We start from the raw sequence: 19,156 nt of genomic DNA on the forward strand, positions 1-19,156 counted from the left end.
CATAAAAGACCTATACGCAGAAAACTACACAACACTGAAGAAAGAAACCAAGGAAGACACAAACAAATGGAAACATATACCATGTTCATGGATTGGAAGAATTAACATCATCAAAATGTCCATACTACCCAAAGCAATTTACAGATTCAATGCAATAGCTATTAAAGTACCAGTGACATACTTCACAGACATAGAACAAACACTTCAAAAATTTATATGGAACCATAAACAACCCCGAATAGCAGCTGCAATGTTGAGAAAGAAGAACAAAGTAGGACGGATCACAATACCTGATATCAAACTGTACTACAAGGCCACTGTAATAAAAACAGCCTGGTACTGGCATAAAAACAGGCACATAGACCAATGCAACAGAACAGAGAGCCCAGAAATAACCCCAAATCTCTACAGCCAATTAATATTCAACAAAGGGGGCAGCAATATAAAATGGACTAATCATAGCCTCTTTGACAAATGGTGTTGGGACAACTGGACAGCCACATGCAAAGAAATGCAACTCCAGCACCAACTTACACCATACACCAAAATTAATTCAAGGTGGATAAGAGACTTAAATATAAGCCGTGACACCATTAAAGACCTAGTCAAGAACATTGGCAAGAAAATTTCAGATATTTCACGCAGCAACTTTTTTACTGATATGTCCCCTAAAGCAAGGGACACAAAGGAAAGAATAAACAAATGGGATTTTACCAAAATAAAAAGCTTTTGCACAGCTAAAGTAAACAGTATTAAAATAAAAAGAGAAGCAACTGTACGGGAAAACATATTTGCCAATGATACCTCAGACAAGGGTTTAAACTCCAAAATATACAAAGAACTTACATGACTCCACTCTAAGAAGATAAGCAACCCAATTAAAAATGGGCAAAGGACTTGAACAGACATTTCTTCAAGGAGGACATACAGAAGATCTGGAGACACATGAAAAGATGCTCAATATCACTAGCTATCAGAGAGATGCAAATTAAAACGACAATGAGATACCACTTTACACTGGTCAGAATGGCCATCATAAACAAAGCAACAAACAACAAGTGTTGGAGAGGTTGTGGAGAAGAGGGGATCCTAATCCATTGTTCGTGGGATTGCAGACTGATACAACCACTGTGGAAAACAGTATGGAATTTTCTCAGAAAACTAAAAATGGACCTGCCTTTTGACCCAGCAATTCCACTGCTGGAATTATATACTAAGGATCCTGAAATACCAATCCAAAAGAACCTATGTATCCCAATGTTCATAGCAGCACAATTTACAATAGCCAAGTGCTGGAAGCAACCTCGGTGCCTGTCAGTAAATGAATGGATCAAAAAATTATGGTACATGTACACAATAGAATTCTATGCAGCAGAAAGAAAGAAGGAGCTCCTACCCTCTGCAACAGCATGGTTGGAACTGTAAATTATTATGCTGAGTGAAATAAGCTAGGTGGTGAAAGATAAATACCATATGATCTCACCTTTAACAGGAAGCTAAACAACAAAACAAACAAGCTAGCAAAATATAACCAAAGACACTGAAATAGAGAACAGGGGAACAGTGACCAGAGGGGAGAGGGGAGGGAATTTCAGGGGGAAAAGGGGAAGGATTTACAGGAACTAGTATAAAGGACACATGGACAACAACTAAGGAGGGGTGGAAATGGGAGGGAGGTGGGGAGCACTGGGCAGGGTGGGCTGGGATGGGAGTAAAAGACATAAAACTGTACTAGAACAATAATTAAATTTAAAAAATGTCAAAAAAAGTTCTTAGTTCTATGGAAGCAAATATAAACTATAAACTTATAAACTGGTTATCAATTTCTCACCAAAAATGGGTGCTCATTCCTATGACTCTGTTCTGCTAATTCTAATGCTAAATAAGCTTAAAGTCCTGAGTCCACCACTTTGAAATATAAATAGCAACAATAACAAAACATAAAATCTATAGGCACTTTTCAAAATGTAAACATTTTTTTTTCAAATTGCCTTAACTGTATTTCCAGGTACTTATTAGAAGTGTATTAGTGAAAGTAATTATTTTACTTGCTCCTAACAGCAACATGACCCTTTTTTTAGAAAATAAAGAACTATTCCGCTGACAGTCACAAAAATAAAACAATGTAAAGATTATAGAGTCAGGTACAATGATCATGTAAAATAGTAACTATTGAACCAAGTTTACACAGTTATCATTTATTAGACAAGTATCTTAAATCAAAAGTTAATTAACGCCCTGGCTGGTATAGCTCAGTGGATTGAGTGCTGGCCTGTGAACTGAAGGGTCACTGGTTCAATTCCCAGTCAGGGCACATGCTTGGGTTGTGGGTCAGGTCAGGTCCCCAGTTGGGGGCATGCAAGAGGCAACCACACACTGATGTTTCTCTCCCTCTCTTTTTCCCTTTCTTCCTCTCTGTCTAAAAAGTAAAAGAAGTTTAATTGCTAATTCATTTTAATTTATTTTAATCCTTGGTAAATAACAGTAGGAAAACTGTGGTCTTCATAATGGAACATAACCAAGGTTGTTAATATTTGGTGTGAAAGCAGATATCTCATGAGAAATCTGATGGGTTAAAATATTAGTTTTCTGATTCCATTTGGACACTAATTAATTTTTGAAATAATTAAAGCTATGTGGATCTAAATTTTAATTATATAGTAAAAAACTTCCTAAGGGCATACCTATTAAACATTAAATGGATTTTAAACAGAAACCTGAAGAAACTTACACTGATAAGTTTTAAAATAGGATATAATATCATCTATGAAGACTCATATAACATCTGATGTTATTGTTTTTCCACTTGGGGAATCTATGAGTAAATGAGATGGTAATTTTTATCCCAAACTTCTAATGTTGTCAAGATATAAAATTTACTAATTCAGTACCCTGTCTTAAAAACACAGACAAATTGAGAGGATTTTAGAAAGAAGAAACATATTTCTTAGGATCAGAATCACTTAATCATGAAGAAAAATATTTTTTTAAATGCCAAGTTTTCTTTAATTAAGAAGTACTATAGTAAAAAGCAGCAAGGGTATTAAAGACAAACATAGAAAAAAGGCATATTTATCTAGAAAGGTAGAAAGCAAAAACTAAAAGAAAGAATATTAATGTTATACTCGTATTTCTTATTATCGAGTTCCTCTTGCTGGCAAAACTTTGTGGATTCTAAAAAATTTGTGATAGCCCTGGCTAGTGTAGCTCAGTGGATTGAGTGCAGGCCTGTGAACCAAAAGATTGTGGTTCGATTCCCAGTCAGGGCACATGCCTGGGTTGCAGGCCAATTCCCAGCAGGGGACACACCAGAGGCAACCATACATTGATGTTTCTCTGACTCTCTCCTTCCCTTCCCCTCTAAAGATAAATAAATAAAATCTAAAAAAAAATATTTGTGATATCAGAATTTGTAGACAAAGGAGCTCAATATGTGGACCTGAGATCTCAGCTGTCAGAGGGCACCTCTAAAGAAGCTTACATATCTCACGCATTTATGCATGAAGAAGCAAACAAAAAATTACCTGGAAATCTTGTAATTATCTGACATAATCCTTCCTTTCTGCAAAGCTGATGCTGTATTTCTGGTAGTATGTTTACCTGAAAGGAATAAAAAAGATTCTAGTGAGTTGGGCATTTATGAATGCTAAACTGAAAGCAAAGGAAACACAGGTGTGAAGGTGTATAGATGTGATACACCACCATACCCTACCCTCAAATATCTGCAAGTCAGCACTTAGATCCAGTATAATAAAGTGGTCTCTTTGGTAACATAAAATTAAAGCCTTTCTTTTAGAAACCTTCAGAAATATTTTGGAATACTTTTGGAAAACCTTGCTATATTTCAAAGCCATATTTGCCAGAAAAAAGGAGACACTATGTTCTTACAGCAAATAGCATAACACAAGTAACTTCATAGTTTCAAATTTAGCTTTAGCAAAAAATACTACAAATATACCTCAAAGTCAGCTAAAGTCCGAAGTTCCAAAGGCACTCAGTGATTTGAATCACAGAAATTTACTGGAAATTCATCACTAAGCCTGTTTCAAAACTTCATGATAGTTTTCACTTTGTACTGAAGGGCATTATTGCTTCCAAACATAAAGCCTAGTCATCAGAAAACTCTATTTTCACAAAAATTTGTTCTTAACAATCCTCACAAAAGATTCCTGACAACATGGATAACAGTAACTGAACTAATGAGCCAGGAAAATCTATGTAGATGCTTCACACACACTGTGCACAACTTGCACAGGTTTCCCATAGAAGGGTAGGTTGCTATGTCCCATCAGAGAGATGACTTTTCACTTGGGACCTTGGGGCAGAAGAATGAACTGACTCAGGGTCAACAAAGCACCTGCTTCAACACACTAGAGCCAAACCAAGGGAAGCAACTGCTCTTCCCCTTCCACCTTCTGTTTTCCCATCCGCCACCAATGACCTCTTCTGGTGCTCTTTCCTCCAAAGCATGTTCTTGGAAATCACGGAGTTGCAGCAGATGGCGTATCAATGGCGGCACATGATACCAGAAGCATTGTTTCCATCCTACTCTGGGACTGAGCTCCACACTAAGCAGTTAAATGGAATGACTCAGCACAAAGAAATAAACACCTGCAAGGGCTACAGGTCATACAACTGTGATAAATCAACTGTATGACACACACTTTAATTTTTTAATTGTTAAACCTAACAGCACTCTTCTGTATCTTAGTACTTTTTATTCTTATTTTATGTATGTCATAAAATTCACCAGATCTGCATCATTATCAAGTGGGACATCGAAGAAGTTTTTACTTGGTTCAGCTGACATTTATATGATGAGCTTCTCCAGCTTCGCAGTGAAGTAATCATTGTTTATCAGGCTTTATTTTGAGGGGTAGTTGAGGTTCACAGTAAAACTGAGCAGAAGGCACAGAGATCTTTTATATCTTTGAAAGGATTAGAGTAAATATAAAAATGATAATGACATTGGAGCCTAGGATATTTCTGAGGTCAAATTGGGAGAAAAGAAATGTGCATTTGAAAAGATTTCAATCCCAGCATAACTTCTAAAATCCTAATCTGTGACAATCTGCATCTAAATTATTTTCCTCACATACTGGTAGAAGCAAAAGTAAAAAAATAATTGCTACTTTGAGAACTTTAATAATAGCAACAATACAATATTAATGATAAACATTGATAAAAATAAAACAAACTAAAACGACAGTAATTCATTAAGGAGAATAGACATTTAAATTTAGACTACTTATAAAGTTTAAGAAAACACCCAAGAAGACTTCACCAGTGAGGCTCAGTTGGTTGGGTGTCATCCCCGCAAAGCAGATCACTGGGTTTTGATTCCCGGTCAGCACATATGTCTGGGTTGTGAGGTTGTCCTGGCCAACCGATGTTTCTCTCTCACATATGTTTCTCACCCTCTCTTTTTCCCTCCTTTCCCCTCTCTCTAAAATATATATAACTATTTTAAAAGAGAAGGCACCCAAGTAAAAATAGTGTTTTTAGTCACTTGTGAACCTCGAGAGTGATGCACACTTCACATTGTATCTTAGGGACTGCTCTTTCTCTTCATTAGGTATGCACAGACCCTCATATCTTTCATTTTATCAAAAATAAAAACTCTGACAGCTGTTCATTATCATCCGTAAGAAAGAATTAATTACAATAAGAGGAACAACTAATTCATCCCCCATTCTCTAACATACAATCATCATTCAATCAAGTTCACCTTGCATGCTTTCAAATAGGAGCCATTTCCATAGTTCTCGGTGCTCCAAGCAGTAAAAACAGCACCCTGGTTTTCGGGGCTGCTACAAACACTTAGAGCTAGACATCAATCCCCCTGCTCTGGACACATTGGAACCTGTCTGTTGGAGGTGAGACACTCACCTCCGTACCCCAGTTAGTAAATTTAGTGCTACCCCAGGTAGTGGACCTCATTTCACTTTCAGCATCACATGGACCAACACAGTTTTAACTTTATGTCACTCTCCTCCTGGCTAGAGAGACTCCTGACCATTCATTTTCTACGACAGATCCGAACATCCTTTTCATAAAGCACGTAAGTCCCAAAGCTCCAATATGATTAGTAATTTTAATTTGAATAGGTGCCCTTTCTTCGTTTATTCTAGTCATCGGCAATCCTACAACATTCTCAACAAATTTGAAGCAACCTGTGTTTTGATATATATGCATAAATAAGTCATAGCACTTGAAGCTTCAAATAATTAATGTCAAAAGTAATAGTGAGTATGTATCATTTAGAATTTATGTATTCTTTAAGAATATTCATTAGCATAGGCTGTAAGTGCAGTGGTTAAATATTTATTTAGAAAGGTCCTATAGTGATACAGTTAAGAAAACAGAATTTGAAGTCAGACTGTCTGAATCCTGGTTGCTTCATTTATTAGCTGTGAGGCCTTAGGTTGTTTTCTTGACTTCTATGAACTTCAGTCTCCTCAATATGGACACAAATATATATGTAAATTCTTCAAATGGTGACTGGTACCAATGGGAGGCCTTGGCAAGCCATAGAAAGGTGAGAGTGGGGAGAGGCTGGGCACTTATCTCCCGGCTTCCTCTCTGCAGGACTATGATTTGGCAACAGCTAACTTTCCCTGCATTTATAGATCCTCTCTTATAGCTCCTCTGCAAACCCTTCTCTCGGCTCCAGCTCTCATTAGGATCTGCTACGCCATTCCTTCCGCATAACCTTCTTCAGACCAGAGGTGGGTAAAAAGTCATAATGTTGCTGGTTTCGTTGTGGCTCTAATCTCTTCCTTTGTTTGTTTATTTTTCTCATCCTGTCAAAACCTCTATAAAATAGCTCTTTCATTAGTTTATCTTCAGTTATATCCTTTTGAGTATGACATATGTCTCCTGCTGGGAGGTGGACTGATACAGAAAACACTTCATGTTTTTCATTATGACAACTGTGGGCAGGACAAATTTCAGGGGTACAATATTTGCTTCAGAAAACTTAAAGGTAGTAAGTACAGATATTTCGGAAATACTGAGTAGGAAAACATTTGAGAAATATTTAAATTATTTAGTATTGGTGATTGATGGAATGCAGATGACAAAGGAGAAGGACTCAAGGGTAAAGGCCAGATTTCTATCCTAGCAAGTGATAGGGAGTTGACCACACTTATGACCAATATAACAGAATTTCAGCAAAGCTTCTAAATGCAAGAGCGTAAATAAATTTACCAGAGAAAGCAATGGGCTAATTTTCTCCACATTGAGTTTGAGGTGTCTGTGAGACATGTAGAGATGATCAGCAAGCCTGGGGATCCACATGCAAGCCCAAAGCCTGGGAAAGTGCTCTGAAGTTTAAATGTAGCTTTGGGAATCATTAACTACAAATGCTGGTTGAAACTTTAAGAGTGGTAATAGGAAACACAGGCATTTAAGAATGGGCAGGCAAAAGGTGGCTAATGGGAAAAAAAAGAGGAGCAAGCAAAATATAACCAAAGACATTGAAATTGGGAACAAGCTGACAGTAACTAGAAGGGAAAGAGTAGGGGAGAATGGGAGAAAAGAGTGAAGGGTTTCCAGGAACAACTATAAAGGACACATGGACTAAAACAGCGGGGGGTGCAAACAGGGGAGGGAGGTGGGGAGGGCTAGGGTTGTGGGGAGGGGTGAGGGAAAGTTAGAAAACTGTACTTGAACAACAATAAAAATCAAAAGTATTTAAAAAAAGAGGGAGAGAAGAAATGGCCAAAGCTGTATAAGAACCAAAACAATGTACTCAGCCCAAAGGCCAAGGGAATGAAAAGTTAGAAGGAGGAAGGAGTTACCAAGACTGTCAATTACAGAAATACCAAGTGACTGGGGTTGCTACTATAATACTGTTTTTTTAATACCACTGAAAAATAGCTATTGGTTTTGATACTTTTCTCAGACTTGTTATAGGTACCAAGCTAGAGCATATGCAAATTTTCCAGCACAGTGACTAGCTGATTAAAGGCATTTGATATTTTTTTAATTTGTCTAAAAGCATTTATAAAAATTCACACAAAGTAGACAGTAAATATTGGATGTCAATTTTTAAAGTTCATAAGAAATTGTATGAATTTTATTAAAATTTAAGATACCACTTTAACTTTGAAAAAAGTCAAAACAGTGATCTAGAGAATAAAGGTTTTACTACTTTGGATGAGCATATGGCCAAGGTAAGCAACCATCCACAGGCTACAGACTTCTCAATCAAGTTTGGGTCTTACTAGGTAAAACTGGGTCATTAATAGTAGCAGCTGAAGTTGAGAGGGATTCGCTCAAACAAAAAGTGGTAAACATTTTATGATAAGGTATATAAGTCATGGCCATGGGAATTTCTACAAATATACAATGAATCTAATTTTTGAGACTCTTTTTTAACATTATGGAATAAGAAATACTGACAGTAATATCTATAGGTTTGTTGTAATCTGTGCACATTTGAAAAAAAAATTTACCTTTTGATGTAAACCTAACTTGCACATGTCTTCCTTGGATATGCAGGATTTTCCACCAGCTTTCCTAGAAGACAGGCAAATGAGCAGATCCCAAGAGCCCAACTCACCTAATAGCAAAAGAGCATTAAAAAAAATTTATCAGATTCTTTAAAGGCAGTGTTTACTTTTTCAGGTTAGAGAATGTAATTACTTCAATCCTAGAACACAAGTAACAATGATTCTAAATAAAAGTCAATATTCAAAATAACTAAAATTCAACTTTTCTAATTTAGCAGACCTAACATTTTTATATTTAGTATTGTATCATAGGGAAATGTGAATTATCTCAAGCAATATCATAAAATTCCTTTAAAACTATAATTGGAATATTTAAATAACTAACAATAAATTTGTAGTCTTATTTGGAGATTGGAAGGAAAGAAGATTATAAAGCTTGTAAGACTGGAATAGTTGCAAAATAAAATAATAAGAAGAAGTCAAAAGGCTGAATTTTTTGTTCTGGGCTTCAGCAAGACCATTACTTTTCATAGATCTCGAACATCAAATATACTTTTACAAGATTTCTTACCAACAAAAATTGCAATAGGCAGAAAATAAAAGTCAATGAAAAATTTAAAAGATTTTGTCCAAAAGGAATTTGTGGGTCTAGTTATACAGAGCACAAAGTTAGTTTAAAATACAGAGTATAACATGGACCAGTGAAAATCATATTTCAATTATTTCACCAAGGACAAAGCTCTTTGCCAACAAATCCTAGTAACATGCCAAAGTAATCTCAGGAGAGTACATTCTTGTATAATAATTGAGTGTTTAAAAATTAATATTTCCATATATTTCACTTATTCTCTTTTATTTATACAAATTTTATCAACATGCCTTGCATAAAATTAGTACTTTAAAAATATTTGTCAAATGAATGAATGAATAAGTAGCCTATGACAGGGTGGCAAATATACTTCAGAGAGGATAACAAATATGTATCACAAAAATAACCAAAGAATGGTATGCATAAAAGAATTGATATTGGGAAACTTCCTGGTTCTGGATAGAAATCAAGTTTAAAAAATTAAGCAATTTCTATACTCGTGGTCTTTTGTTGACTTCTCATGAGATAGTGTTCCTTCAAGTTACTATTTATGCCAGACCTTCCAAGTCACCTCCCACATTTGGTATTAGTGGTCTCTAAAAGGGAGAAATAACCAACATCTCCAAATACCATCTTTTAGAATTTTCCCAGAAGAATTTCTCACTTGAGAGCATAACATTTTCAAAGAAGGGTTTTATAGAAAAAAAAGATTAATAAGGAAGAGTGAACTGTGACAATTAGGGATGAAATGTCACTCTTTCCTAATCGAGTCTTTTACAATTTGACAAGCTATGTGCTGTCTGGGCCATTGGTCCCTTTGCTGCTGGAAGAGAAACCCCTCTGCCAAACAAAAGGATCCAGGCAGCTGAACTGCACTTAACATCTGAGCTCTTGTCCTGGAGTTTCTCTGTTTGCTGTGTATCCCAAGATGGTGAACGATCATACAATAGTTCAAAGGGACACAGAGAAATGGTACAGGTGATTTGGGGGTAGGGGGAGAAATCTGTCCATGTAACTGCCATCAAGCCTTGGACCTGAAGTATTTACCCTGTTCCACACACCCTGATGTTGAAGGAAACTACATATTCCATTAGCCCAACCCAAATACTCTGATAATTCCAATACTTAATTTTAAATGTGCACCTCTCATTTTTAGCCAAAACCTAGTGATATGAATTCAAAAGGAAAACTATAAAGAGAATTTCACTCAATATTATTTTATTGCTAGCCCAGGAAATACTACAACCCTAGAAGAAACCTCCAGTCATAATATACTCAATCCTAAGGTGGTACATTTACACAATGGAATACTATGCAGTAGAAAGAAAGAAGGAAGTCCTACCTTTCGAAACAGCATGATTGGAACTGGAGAGCATTATGCTAAGTGTAATAAGCCAATCAGTGAAAAACAAATACTATATAGCCTCACTTATAACTGGAATCTAATGAACAAAATAAACTAATGAGCAAAATAGAACCAGAGACATGGAAACATGGAACATACGGATGGCTATAGGAGGGGAGAAGAGAAGGAAATAGCGGTGGAAAGAAGGGGAAGGAACTAGTCAAAGGGCATGTATGAATGGCCCATGGACATGAACAACAGAGAGGGGATTGACTGTGGGTGAGAGGGGTGGGCTGGGTGGAAAGGGTCATAGGAAAAAAATGAGACAAATTTAATAGAATAAATAATAATTTTTTAAGATAAAAGCATACAAACAGGGGATTTCAAATTTTAAACTGTATTGTTTGCGTATTAAAAATGGAGTACATTTTTTTATACTTCTCCAAGTCTGAGGCATGGCCTCCTTCACTACCCAGGGTATACATACAATGTCTGGATTTGATGGGAAAAAATTAAGCAATAAAACTGGAAGATACCTTTAAATAATTCAAAGAACACAATTTATCAAGAACCTCCAATAAGCAGAATGTTGTACTAGAAATATGAAAGTAAATAGCAAAAAGAAAGAAAGCAGCCACTGCCTTCAGCAGTCTATATGAGGTATGTAAACATGAGAAAGAATTTAGGATAACTTGTAAAATATTGAAGTTTTTTTTGACATTTTTACAGGTTACCATCATCTCTAAAGATATTTAATTAATATTTAGTATTCTAAATTAACAGTTTAAAAATGCTTATAGTACACAAATTTCCCTTTAAAATGAAATAAAGTAAAACTGAAATTTTCAAGTCATCTCTTTGTATTGACTTCTTACCTAATTTTTGCTCCCGTGGTCTGAAAAAATGCTGATTGTTTCCACTCAAAATTCTTATTATTACCTTCATCAAATTCTACCTCAAACTATTTTTCAGTTAAAAGTTAAATATTTAGTAGTCCTTTTCACTTTCTTTTCATTTCTTTCTCCAACATTAGAAGTCAATTACCTTTCCCAACTCCCACAACCCTTTCTGATAGTAAAAACTTTGTTTTATAAGTGATACTGGGTATTCAAACTTGATTTTTAAAACCCCAAAAGCCACACAGAATTATAGAAATCGGGCAGAAAGCAAAGCACTAGCTAAGTAAATCTCATTCAGAAGTCAACTTTGGAGCATTTGGGATACACATTTTTGCCTCAGCAAAATTACAAATGAATGGACATGTGGAGCTTCCGGTCATGCTCACTAAGCTGGCAGCACAAGACTGGATCTGCACGTGGATCAGCATGCACAGCCTGACTGAGGACGGCAGGTGCTCAGGGAGAGTCAAGACCATGTGTAGGGTGCATTTGGCCTGCACAGTGTTTGTTTTCATTTTGTTTAAAATTCAAGTATTAGTCAAAATGCAAACATCAGCACAATTCACATAAAACTCCAGATTTTAGCCTTCATTGGAAAACTGCGAAGCTCTAATAATACCTGGTCCATGTCCTACATGGCAGCCACTAACTAGAGCTAAGTACAGCTGCCCACATGTTCTTCCGTTTACCTTACTGGTCCTGCCTGGTCCTAATGCTGCCTGGTGGGCTCTGTCTCTAGTAGCAGAAAACAGTGCTGGACCTGGTGTGTCAGTGTTGCACTAATTGCTTTTCCGCAAGTTGATGCTCCATGTTTTAGCTTTTAATGAATTTACACTCTTCATTATGTAAATTGATTTTGATGACTTCAGGCAAATTGATATTTGGTCAGTTGGTCTTAAAAGGATGTCTGAGTATGCCCTTTGATTTCCAGACTTGGCCATGTTCTCCCACAATGTTGAATAAGGTCACCTCAACTTGAAAGACATTTCACTGGCTGTATTAAAGTTAGAAAGGACTCACATGTGACTTATTAAGAGTTATCTTTTTGTAAGGAGCCTAGAAGAGGCAACAGTGGCCTGTGACCCTCTTTTTCACTCATGTCTTTTTCTCTGGTTGGATTTGCTAAAGTGGCCCCAGTCCTCCTTCAAGATTGGTCCACACTCATCTTTTTCTTACACTCTGTTCTTGGACTCCTTTCCACATACAACCTGCCTCAGTCTATGGCAACAGTTATAAATGTCCTGTGCCAGGCTTTTTCTAGGTGTTGGGACAAACGTTCTTAGAGTTCATCTTACTTGGTGTGGTTCTTCTTCCCCCAGAAGGTTGACATTAGAGTGTAAGAGCTGAGAAGTCAGCTCTTTGATGCCTTATATATTAACTTACACAGAACTTCCAACAACATCATGGGGTAGAAACAATTATTATACATACTTTATGAGAGAGGAGACTGAGACAAAAAAGAATTATTTAGCTTTGGCATTTTCCCAACTACTACCCCATGCATCTATTTTCCACTGGGACCTTGGAGAAAAAAAAATACTGTAACAGGGATAACTCAGGTGTTATGAGACTCTTATCCAGCAATGGCACACAGCAAAACATTATTGGCAATACCATTGGTAAATGAAATAAAATTTTTATACCTAAAGGAGGCAGTATCCAACTGCACAAGTACTCAGAAACTAGATATATTAGCTTGGCCTCCACTGACTTTTGAAAAGAAATCTCTTAAAGTCGCTTTAATTTTTTGATGGTGTAGAGTTTCTTTCCCAAAGAAACCAGAACAGGACTAGCCCCCAAGACTGAGTTAATCAAGCCCTTAAATCGAGAGGTCATGGGACATTGATCTAGAAAAACAGGATGTAGATGTTCCATTCTCCATCTCAAAATTACAAAAAACATGAAAAAATCTACAGGCACTTCTCCATAAACTGTGAAACAGAGTGGCTGATAACACCACTCCTATCACATCTGCACAGTGTCAGCTCTGGAAGCATGACGACACACAGACAACTTCAGGAGGACTTGTCAGGGTACAGATTTATAGTTCAGACATGAAAAAGCACTAGATGCTGTTTTTGTCCTTCTCTAAAGACTCTCAGAAACCAGCTGACAGCTCAGTGTTAAAAATAAGAAAAAATTTTAAAGGTTTTCACTTGTGTTTTTGTTTTTATTTTAATCATGCATCTGCCCTAAGGAGTGAAGTTGCCTTTAGAATATTCCCAGCCTCTCACAGGCAGGCTGCCATGCAAAACAAACAATCATTTCCTGGCTCCCAGATGACCTCCCTCATTGATAAGATCTGCTGGATCAGCCATTCAATCCAGAGAACAACAGAGAATTCTCAGATAGCAGCACTATATCAATGTTGTTTATTTTCAAGGAATGACAACTTCAATTTTCTGCCACATTGTATAAAAATCTCAGGATATTAAGTCTATTCCTGCTTTATTTTTCTTCAAAGCATTCATTTATCATCATCTGACAGATTATATATTTGTCTATTTGTTCATTTCCTGGCTCTCCCCATTTGAATGTGAATTCCATGAGGGCAGGACTGTTTTGTTCATGACTGTATGAGGTCTGTCCAGAAAAAGCCTAGCCATTGTTAATATAATGAGAACAGTTTACATGACATCAATATAACCTGGCAGCCAAGGATAATGGACTAGAATGCTCATGCGTGAACAATGATGACTTCACTGTACTAATCATTGGGGATGGTAGATGCCATTGAGTGAGCATGTGTACTGTGTGGCCATCAAATTCAAAATGACTGAGTAGAGTAATGAATCTGCATCAAACTTTGTGTTAAGTTTGAACATTCCTCTGTAGAAATTATTCAGGTGATTCAGAATGCTGAAGCTATGGGCAGCTGGTGATTGCCAGCTTCCACACAACAATGCACCAACTCATGCATCACATCTTGTGCAAAGTTTTTTGGCAAAATGTCAAATCACCCAGGTGATTCAGTGCCCCCTAAAGCCCAGATTTGGCACCCTGCAACTCCTGGCTTTTCCAAAAACTAAAATCACCTTTAAAAGGGAAGAGATTTCAGACCATCCATAGATTCAAGAAAATTTAAGGACAGCTGATGGTGATTGAGAGAACTGTGTAAGGTCCTAAGGTGCCTACTTTGAAGGGGACTAAGGTGTTATTGTCTTATGTATAATTTTTTTGTATCTTGTATCTTCTTCAATAAATGTCATTATTTTACGTATGACATGGCTAGATATTTGCTGGACAGACATCGTACTCTCATTCTCAGAACCTACAACAGGGACTGGAAAGTAAGAAATATTTGCTACCTATTTGATAAATGAACAAATAAATAACTCAGTGTGAGTATCAAGCCAATAATTACAAATCAAAAGCCAGTACACTGAAACACTTTTGTAAAAATTAAAGATAAAAGATAGTGAGAAAAAAATTGTTGAAGTTGTTTTGAAAGGACATACAGATGTGTTCTTTTAGTAGAATGAAGGAAGAGAAGTAAACATAGAAACAAAGTTAACTATTCATTGCAGTGGAATAATTATAAAAACAAATAGCAGATTCCAAGAGTTTTACTTACTGGAAACTTTTCTGGGAACACACACATGTTAGACTAAAGCAGAACGTATTTACAGAGAATGACTCAAAAGATAAACTTGTCCATGAGCTTCCAAGATACATAGCTACATAATCCAAGCCTCATTTACTTATTCACTATATTGATTACTATAAAATCCATAAGGATACAACTAGTGTGATTTTCTAAAATTTGCTTTCTTTTAGTATGAAATACTGAAGTTTGCTTCCTAAATAATATATAATATTCTTTTATCACATATGTACATTTCATATTGCACTGTTCCATCTGTATACCCTTCTCTTCACAAATAGATTATAAGATTCTTATTGAATAACAAAGTCTTACTCTCTCTGCATCCATCCTTTATGACAATTAGTATATGGTGTTACATTCATGAGTACATTATTAACTTATTTATAATAAATTAGGTTCTATGCTTGATTCTACCACTACATTGTTTGGATATAAATTAGCTGTGGAAAATATGTATATGTTTTCCTGAATCTGTTAAGTTTCATTAATTAGTTCCCTTAACTATACTCTTAATATGATAAATTTATAGGGCAGTAACAGAGCACCCACAGCTATGTTTATTCATGTCACTTTTTTATTATTGTTCAATTATACTTGTCCTCATTTCCCCCATTACTCTCCCTTGCCCTACCCACCCCCACCTCCCACACTCAATCTTCCTCTGCACCATTGTCTTTATCCATGGGTCATTTATACATGTTCCATGATGACCCTTCCCCTTCTTTTCCCTGTTATCCCCCTCACCCCCACCCTGATTACTGTCAGTTTGGTCTTTATTTCCATGTCTCTGGTTCTATTTTGCTCATTTGTTTGTTTGTTGATTAGTTTCCATTTACAAGGAGATCATAAGGTATTTGTCTTTTACCATCTGGCTTATTTCACTTAGCATAATGCTCTCCAGTTCCATCTATGCTGTCATGAAGGGTAGGAGCTCTTTCTTTCTTTCTGCTGTGTAGTATTCCATTGTGTAAATGTACCACAGTTTTTTGATCCACTTATTTACTGATGGGCACTTAGGATGTTTCCCTCACTTGGCTATTATAAATTGTGCTGCTATTAACATAGTTTCTTTTAAGAAGAAGAAACATTTACCTTCTTTTATCTAATGCTGATTATAGTAGACATTTAGCAGATGTTTACTGGATTGACTATTTCAATTTTCAGAACTCACTTGAAGAGAAATCATATATATAGAACCTTGACATCTTCAATGAATTATACTACACAGTATGAACTCTAATTAAATCTGATTCCTTACTGGTCATAGGTTTTGGCTTGTTGTGCCTCTGGCTTCTTATTGTTTAAGAGATGATGATTAAAATTTTGTGTTTTATTATAGACAAATTCTCAACCATTCTCTCCCTCATTTTCTATATCCACACCAGGGATCAAGCTTTTCTATCCTAATACCTATCCTCTTTCTGCCCTGTGAGAGGTTGTGAAGGTCAATGAGATAGTTTCCATGAATTGTTTTGAGGTTCTGAGATTCTTCTAATCTATGCAAAAGCTCAAGAAAGTATTATTATGCTTAAATTTTTGCAAAAATTTAAAATATTCCTGCTTTGAAGAAATTTTGCATTAAGAAGAGCATGAAGGAAAATAAATGTTATTCTTATGACATAAATTCAAGGAGTGCTTATTTTACTTTAGAGGGCTTGCTAAAGTTCCTTCCATACATTTCTTAGATGACTTTAAATTTTTTTAAATTGATTTTAGAGAGAGACATGGATTTGTTTTTCCACTTATTTATGCCTTCAGTGGTTGATTCTTGTATGTGCCCTGACCCAGGATCAAACCTGCAACCCTGGTCCATCCAGATGATGCTCCAACAACTGAGCTACCTGGCCAGTGCTGAATGCCTTTTTAAAAGCCTTTTTTTGCCACTTCTGTTGTTTTCTATTGAAGTGTAGCTGATTGTATATGTGTGTCTGTGTTTAAACTTTCATTGCTTTCAAGATCATTTCCTGTCGAAAAGTAAGCCCTCATTACTGCATTTTTACCAAATATCTGATGTCTGCAATTCTTAAGACTTAAAAGAAATGGACACTGCAACCATTTAGAAATCATACTGCATCTAGTGCCTAGATACTGGTTCCTAATATTTTTTTCAATAAAAAGAATCAAGGGTCCTTGGAGAATTGGCTATTTCAAGGGCTGGAGCAGTATATATACAAGATGAGCCTGGAGCATCCTAGAAAGTAAGAAAGAGCTTAAAACAAACAAGCAAACAAACAAAAAAATGAAAGCAATGACGAAGATATGTCAAATGGTCACAAGAGCCAATGGTCAAAACTGGAAACAATTCGACTAACAAAAGTAATATTGGATTATAATACAAAGAATAAAAAAAATTCCATGAGTCCATACTGATAAACACAAATGATTAAATAAATAAATAAAATAATAGGGCATGAAGGGACAAATCTTCCATTCAGAAAAATTCCAAATAATATCCATGGCTGCTCCTCAGTAAAGAATAAGAAGTGCAACTTCTTCCTCCTTTGGTGTAGGCTGTGCATAGTGACATCTTTCCAAAGATACAGTAAGGAAAGTGGAAGTCAAAGAAGAACTTCACACTGGACAATCTAACATCCCCACAGTCAGGACATGAGGTTAGCAGCAAACTGCTATGCCATGTTGACAGTACACACCCTTGATGTGAGGGGATGGGAACTGCTGTGGACCCCAGTCCAATCATGAGAAAAACATTAGGCAAATCCTAGTTGAAGGATATTGAAATGCCTGACCAGCTCTTCTCAAAACAGCCACAGTTATAAAAAATATCTTAGAAACTGTCACAGCCAAGAGAAGCCTAAGGAAACATGATGACTAAATGCAACATGGCATTCTGAGCGGGATCTTGGACCAGAAAAGGGACATGAAGTAAAAACTAAGAAAATCTGAAAAAAAAGTATAAGCCTTGGTTTTTAAAAAATCAGAATAAACAAATTCTAAAGAAGGAAATAAGTTGATGATTATGGATGTAGCCAGAGGTAAATTCTCAAATACTAGTTACATGTCTCCCCAAGTATTATATATTAAGAACAGTGTATTAAATGCCTTGGTAGGTGTGGCTCAATGGATTGAGTGCCGGCCTACAAACCAAAGGGTTTTGATTCCCAGTCACATGCCTGATTGCAGGCCAGGTCCCCAGTGCAGGGCATGTGAGAGGCAATCACACACTGATGTTTCTCTCCCTCTCTCTCTTCTTCCCTTCCCCTCTTTCTAAAAATAAATTTAAAATATTTTTAAAAAGAATGTTGTATTATAAAACAACTCAGCACTGCTATGCAGAGAGTGAAAAATAATTGCTTTGTATGTAAATTGCATTCTTCTGTTAACAGAAATTTCAGTGATATTTAAAATACAGAGAACTGAAAAATAGTTCTAGTATGAAGTTGGACACCCTCCTCTTAACACATGCAGCTCCCATGTTCCAATCGTCTCTTTACAACTGTTACTATTCTCTGAATTCAACTCCTTTGGTGATTTTATTTATATCCATTGCTTTAGCTCTTGCTTCTCTGCCATTGACTACCAAATTTACCTTTCTTGACCTTTCCTGTTTCAGAGAAGGATTTCCTGTTACATTCTAGACCAGATGCCCTTCTGAACAAGTACAATTCTGAACCCATTATCTTCTGCCAGAAAACCTGTCTCTCCTCTGTTGTTACCATCAAAGGTATAGCTGCTCTCTCCCTCTCTCTCAAACTAGAAAGCTAACCTCCTCTTTAATTTATACTTGTCTTTCACTCTACTTCCCACTGATTTCCAATTCCCATCAGTCCTAAAGTAGGATTTCTTAAACATTTCCTGATTTTTCCAAATCCTATCATATTCGATAACTCTAAGATCCTCCCATCGCTGCAAAGATTCCTAATTACTCTCCTAGCTTCTTTTTCTTTTTCCCTCTAATTCATCTTCCCACCTACAAGCCACAGTCATCTTCTGAAAACACAGCTTGATAGGCACTATACAGATCAAATTCCTTAGCAAAGTAACCAAGACCCTTCACATCTGCCCCAACCTATTCTTCTAGTCCCATTTCCCTCAAAGCAGCCCCTCTCCTTCCTCTTCAACCATGCTGACCCCTTGTTATCCCTGAGACTCCAAGCCCTTTATACACTTTTGTGTTTTCAACATGCAGCTCATGCTGCTGAATGTTCTTCCCTCCAAAACATGAATGAAAAATCATTGTTACATGCCAAGAATTGTACTTGAGACACTTTCTCAGGTACTCACATTCAAATTAGTTGCTTC

The 19,156-nt window shown here is 36.4% G+C and overlaps 1 protein-coding gene across 2 annotated transcripts in view; it reads right to left on the reverse strand.

Moving 5' to 3' along the window:
- The window catches only part of CPED1 (cadherin like and PC-esterase domain containing 1), a 286,479-nt gene that overhangs the window by 213,950 nt on the left and 53,373 nt on the right, over window positions 1-19,156 (reverse strand). For both annotated transcript variants that reach the window (XM_037056521.1, XM_037056522.1), the window contains exons 4-5: window positions 8,460-8,566; window positions 3,525-3,600 (exon numbers count right to left, since the gene is read on the reverse strand). In XM_037056521.1, coding sequence (XP_036912416.1) covers window positions 3,525-3,600; window positions 8,460-8,566 — 183 coding nt within the window. The remainder of the gene's footprint in view (window positions 1-3,524; window positions 3,601-8,459; window positions 8,567-19,156) is intronic.

Source organism: Sturnira hondurensis, unplaced genomic scaffold, assembly GCF_014824575.4.
Source record: "Sturnira hondurensis isolate 20B ecotype Veracruz unplaced genomic scaffold, ASM1482457v3 Scaffold0008992, whole genome shotgun sequence".
In the NCBI taxonomy this organism is placed as follows: Eukaryota; Metazoa; Chordata; class Mammalia; order Chiroptera; family Phyllostomidae; genus Sturnira; species Sturnira hondurensis.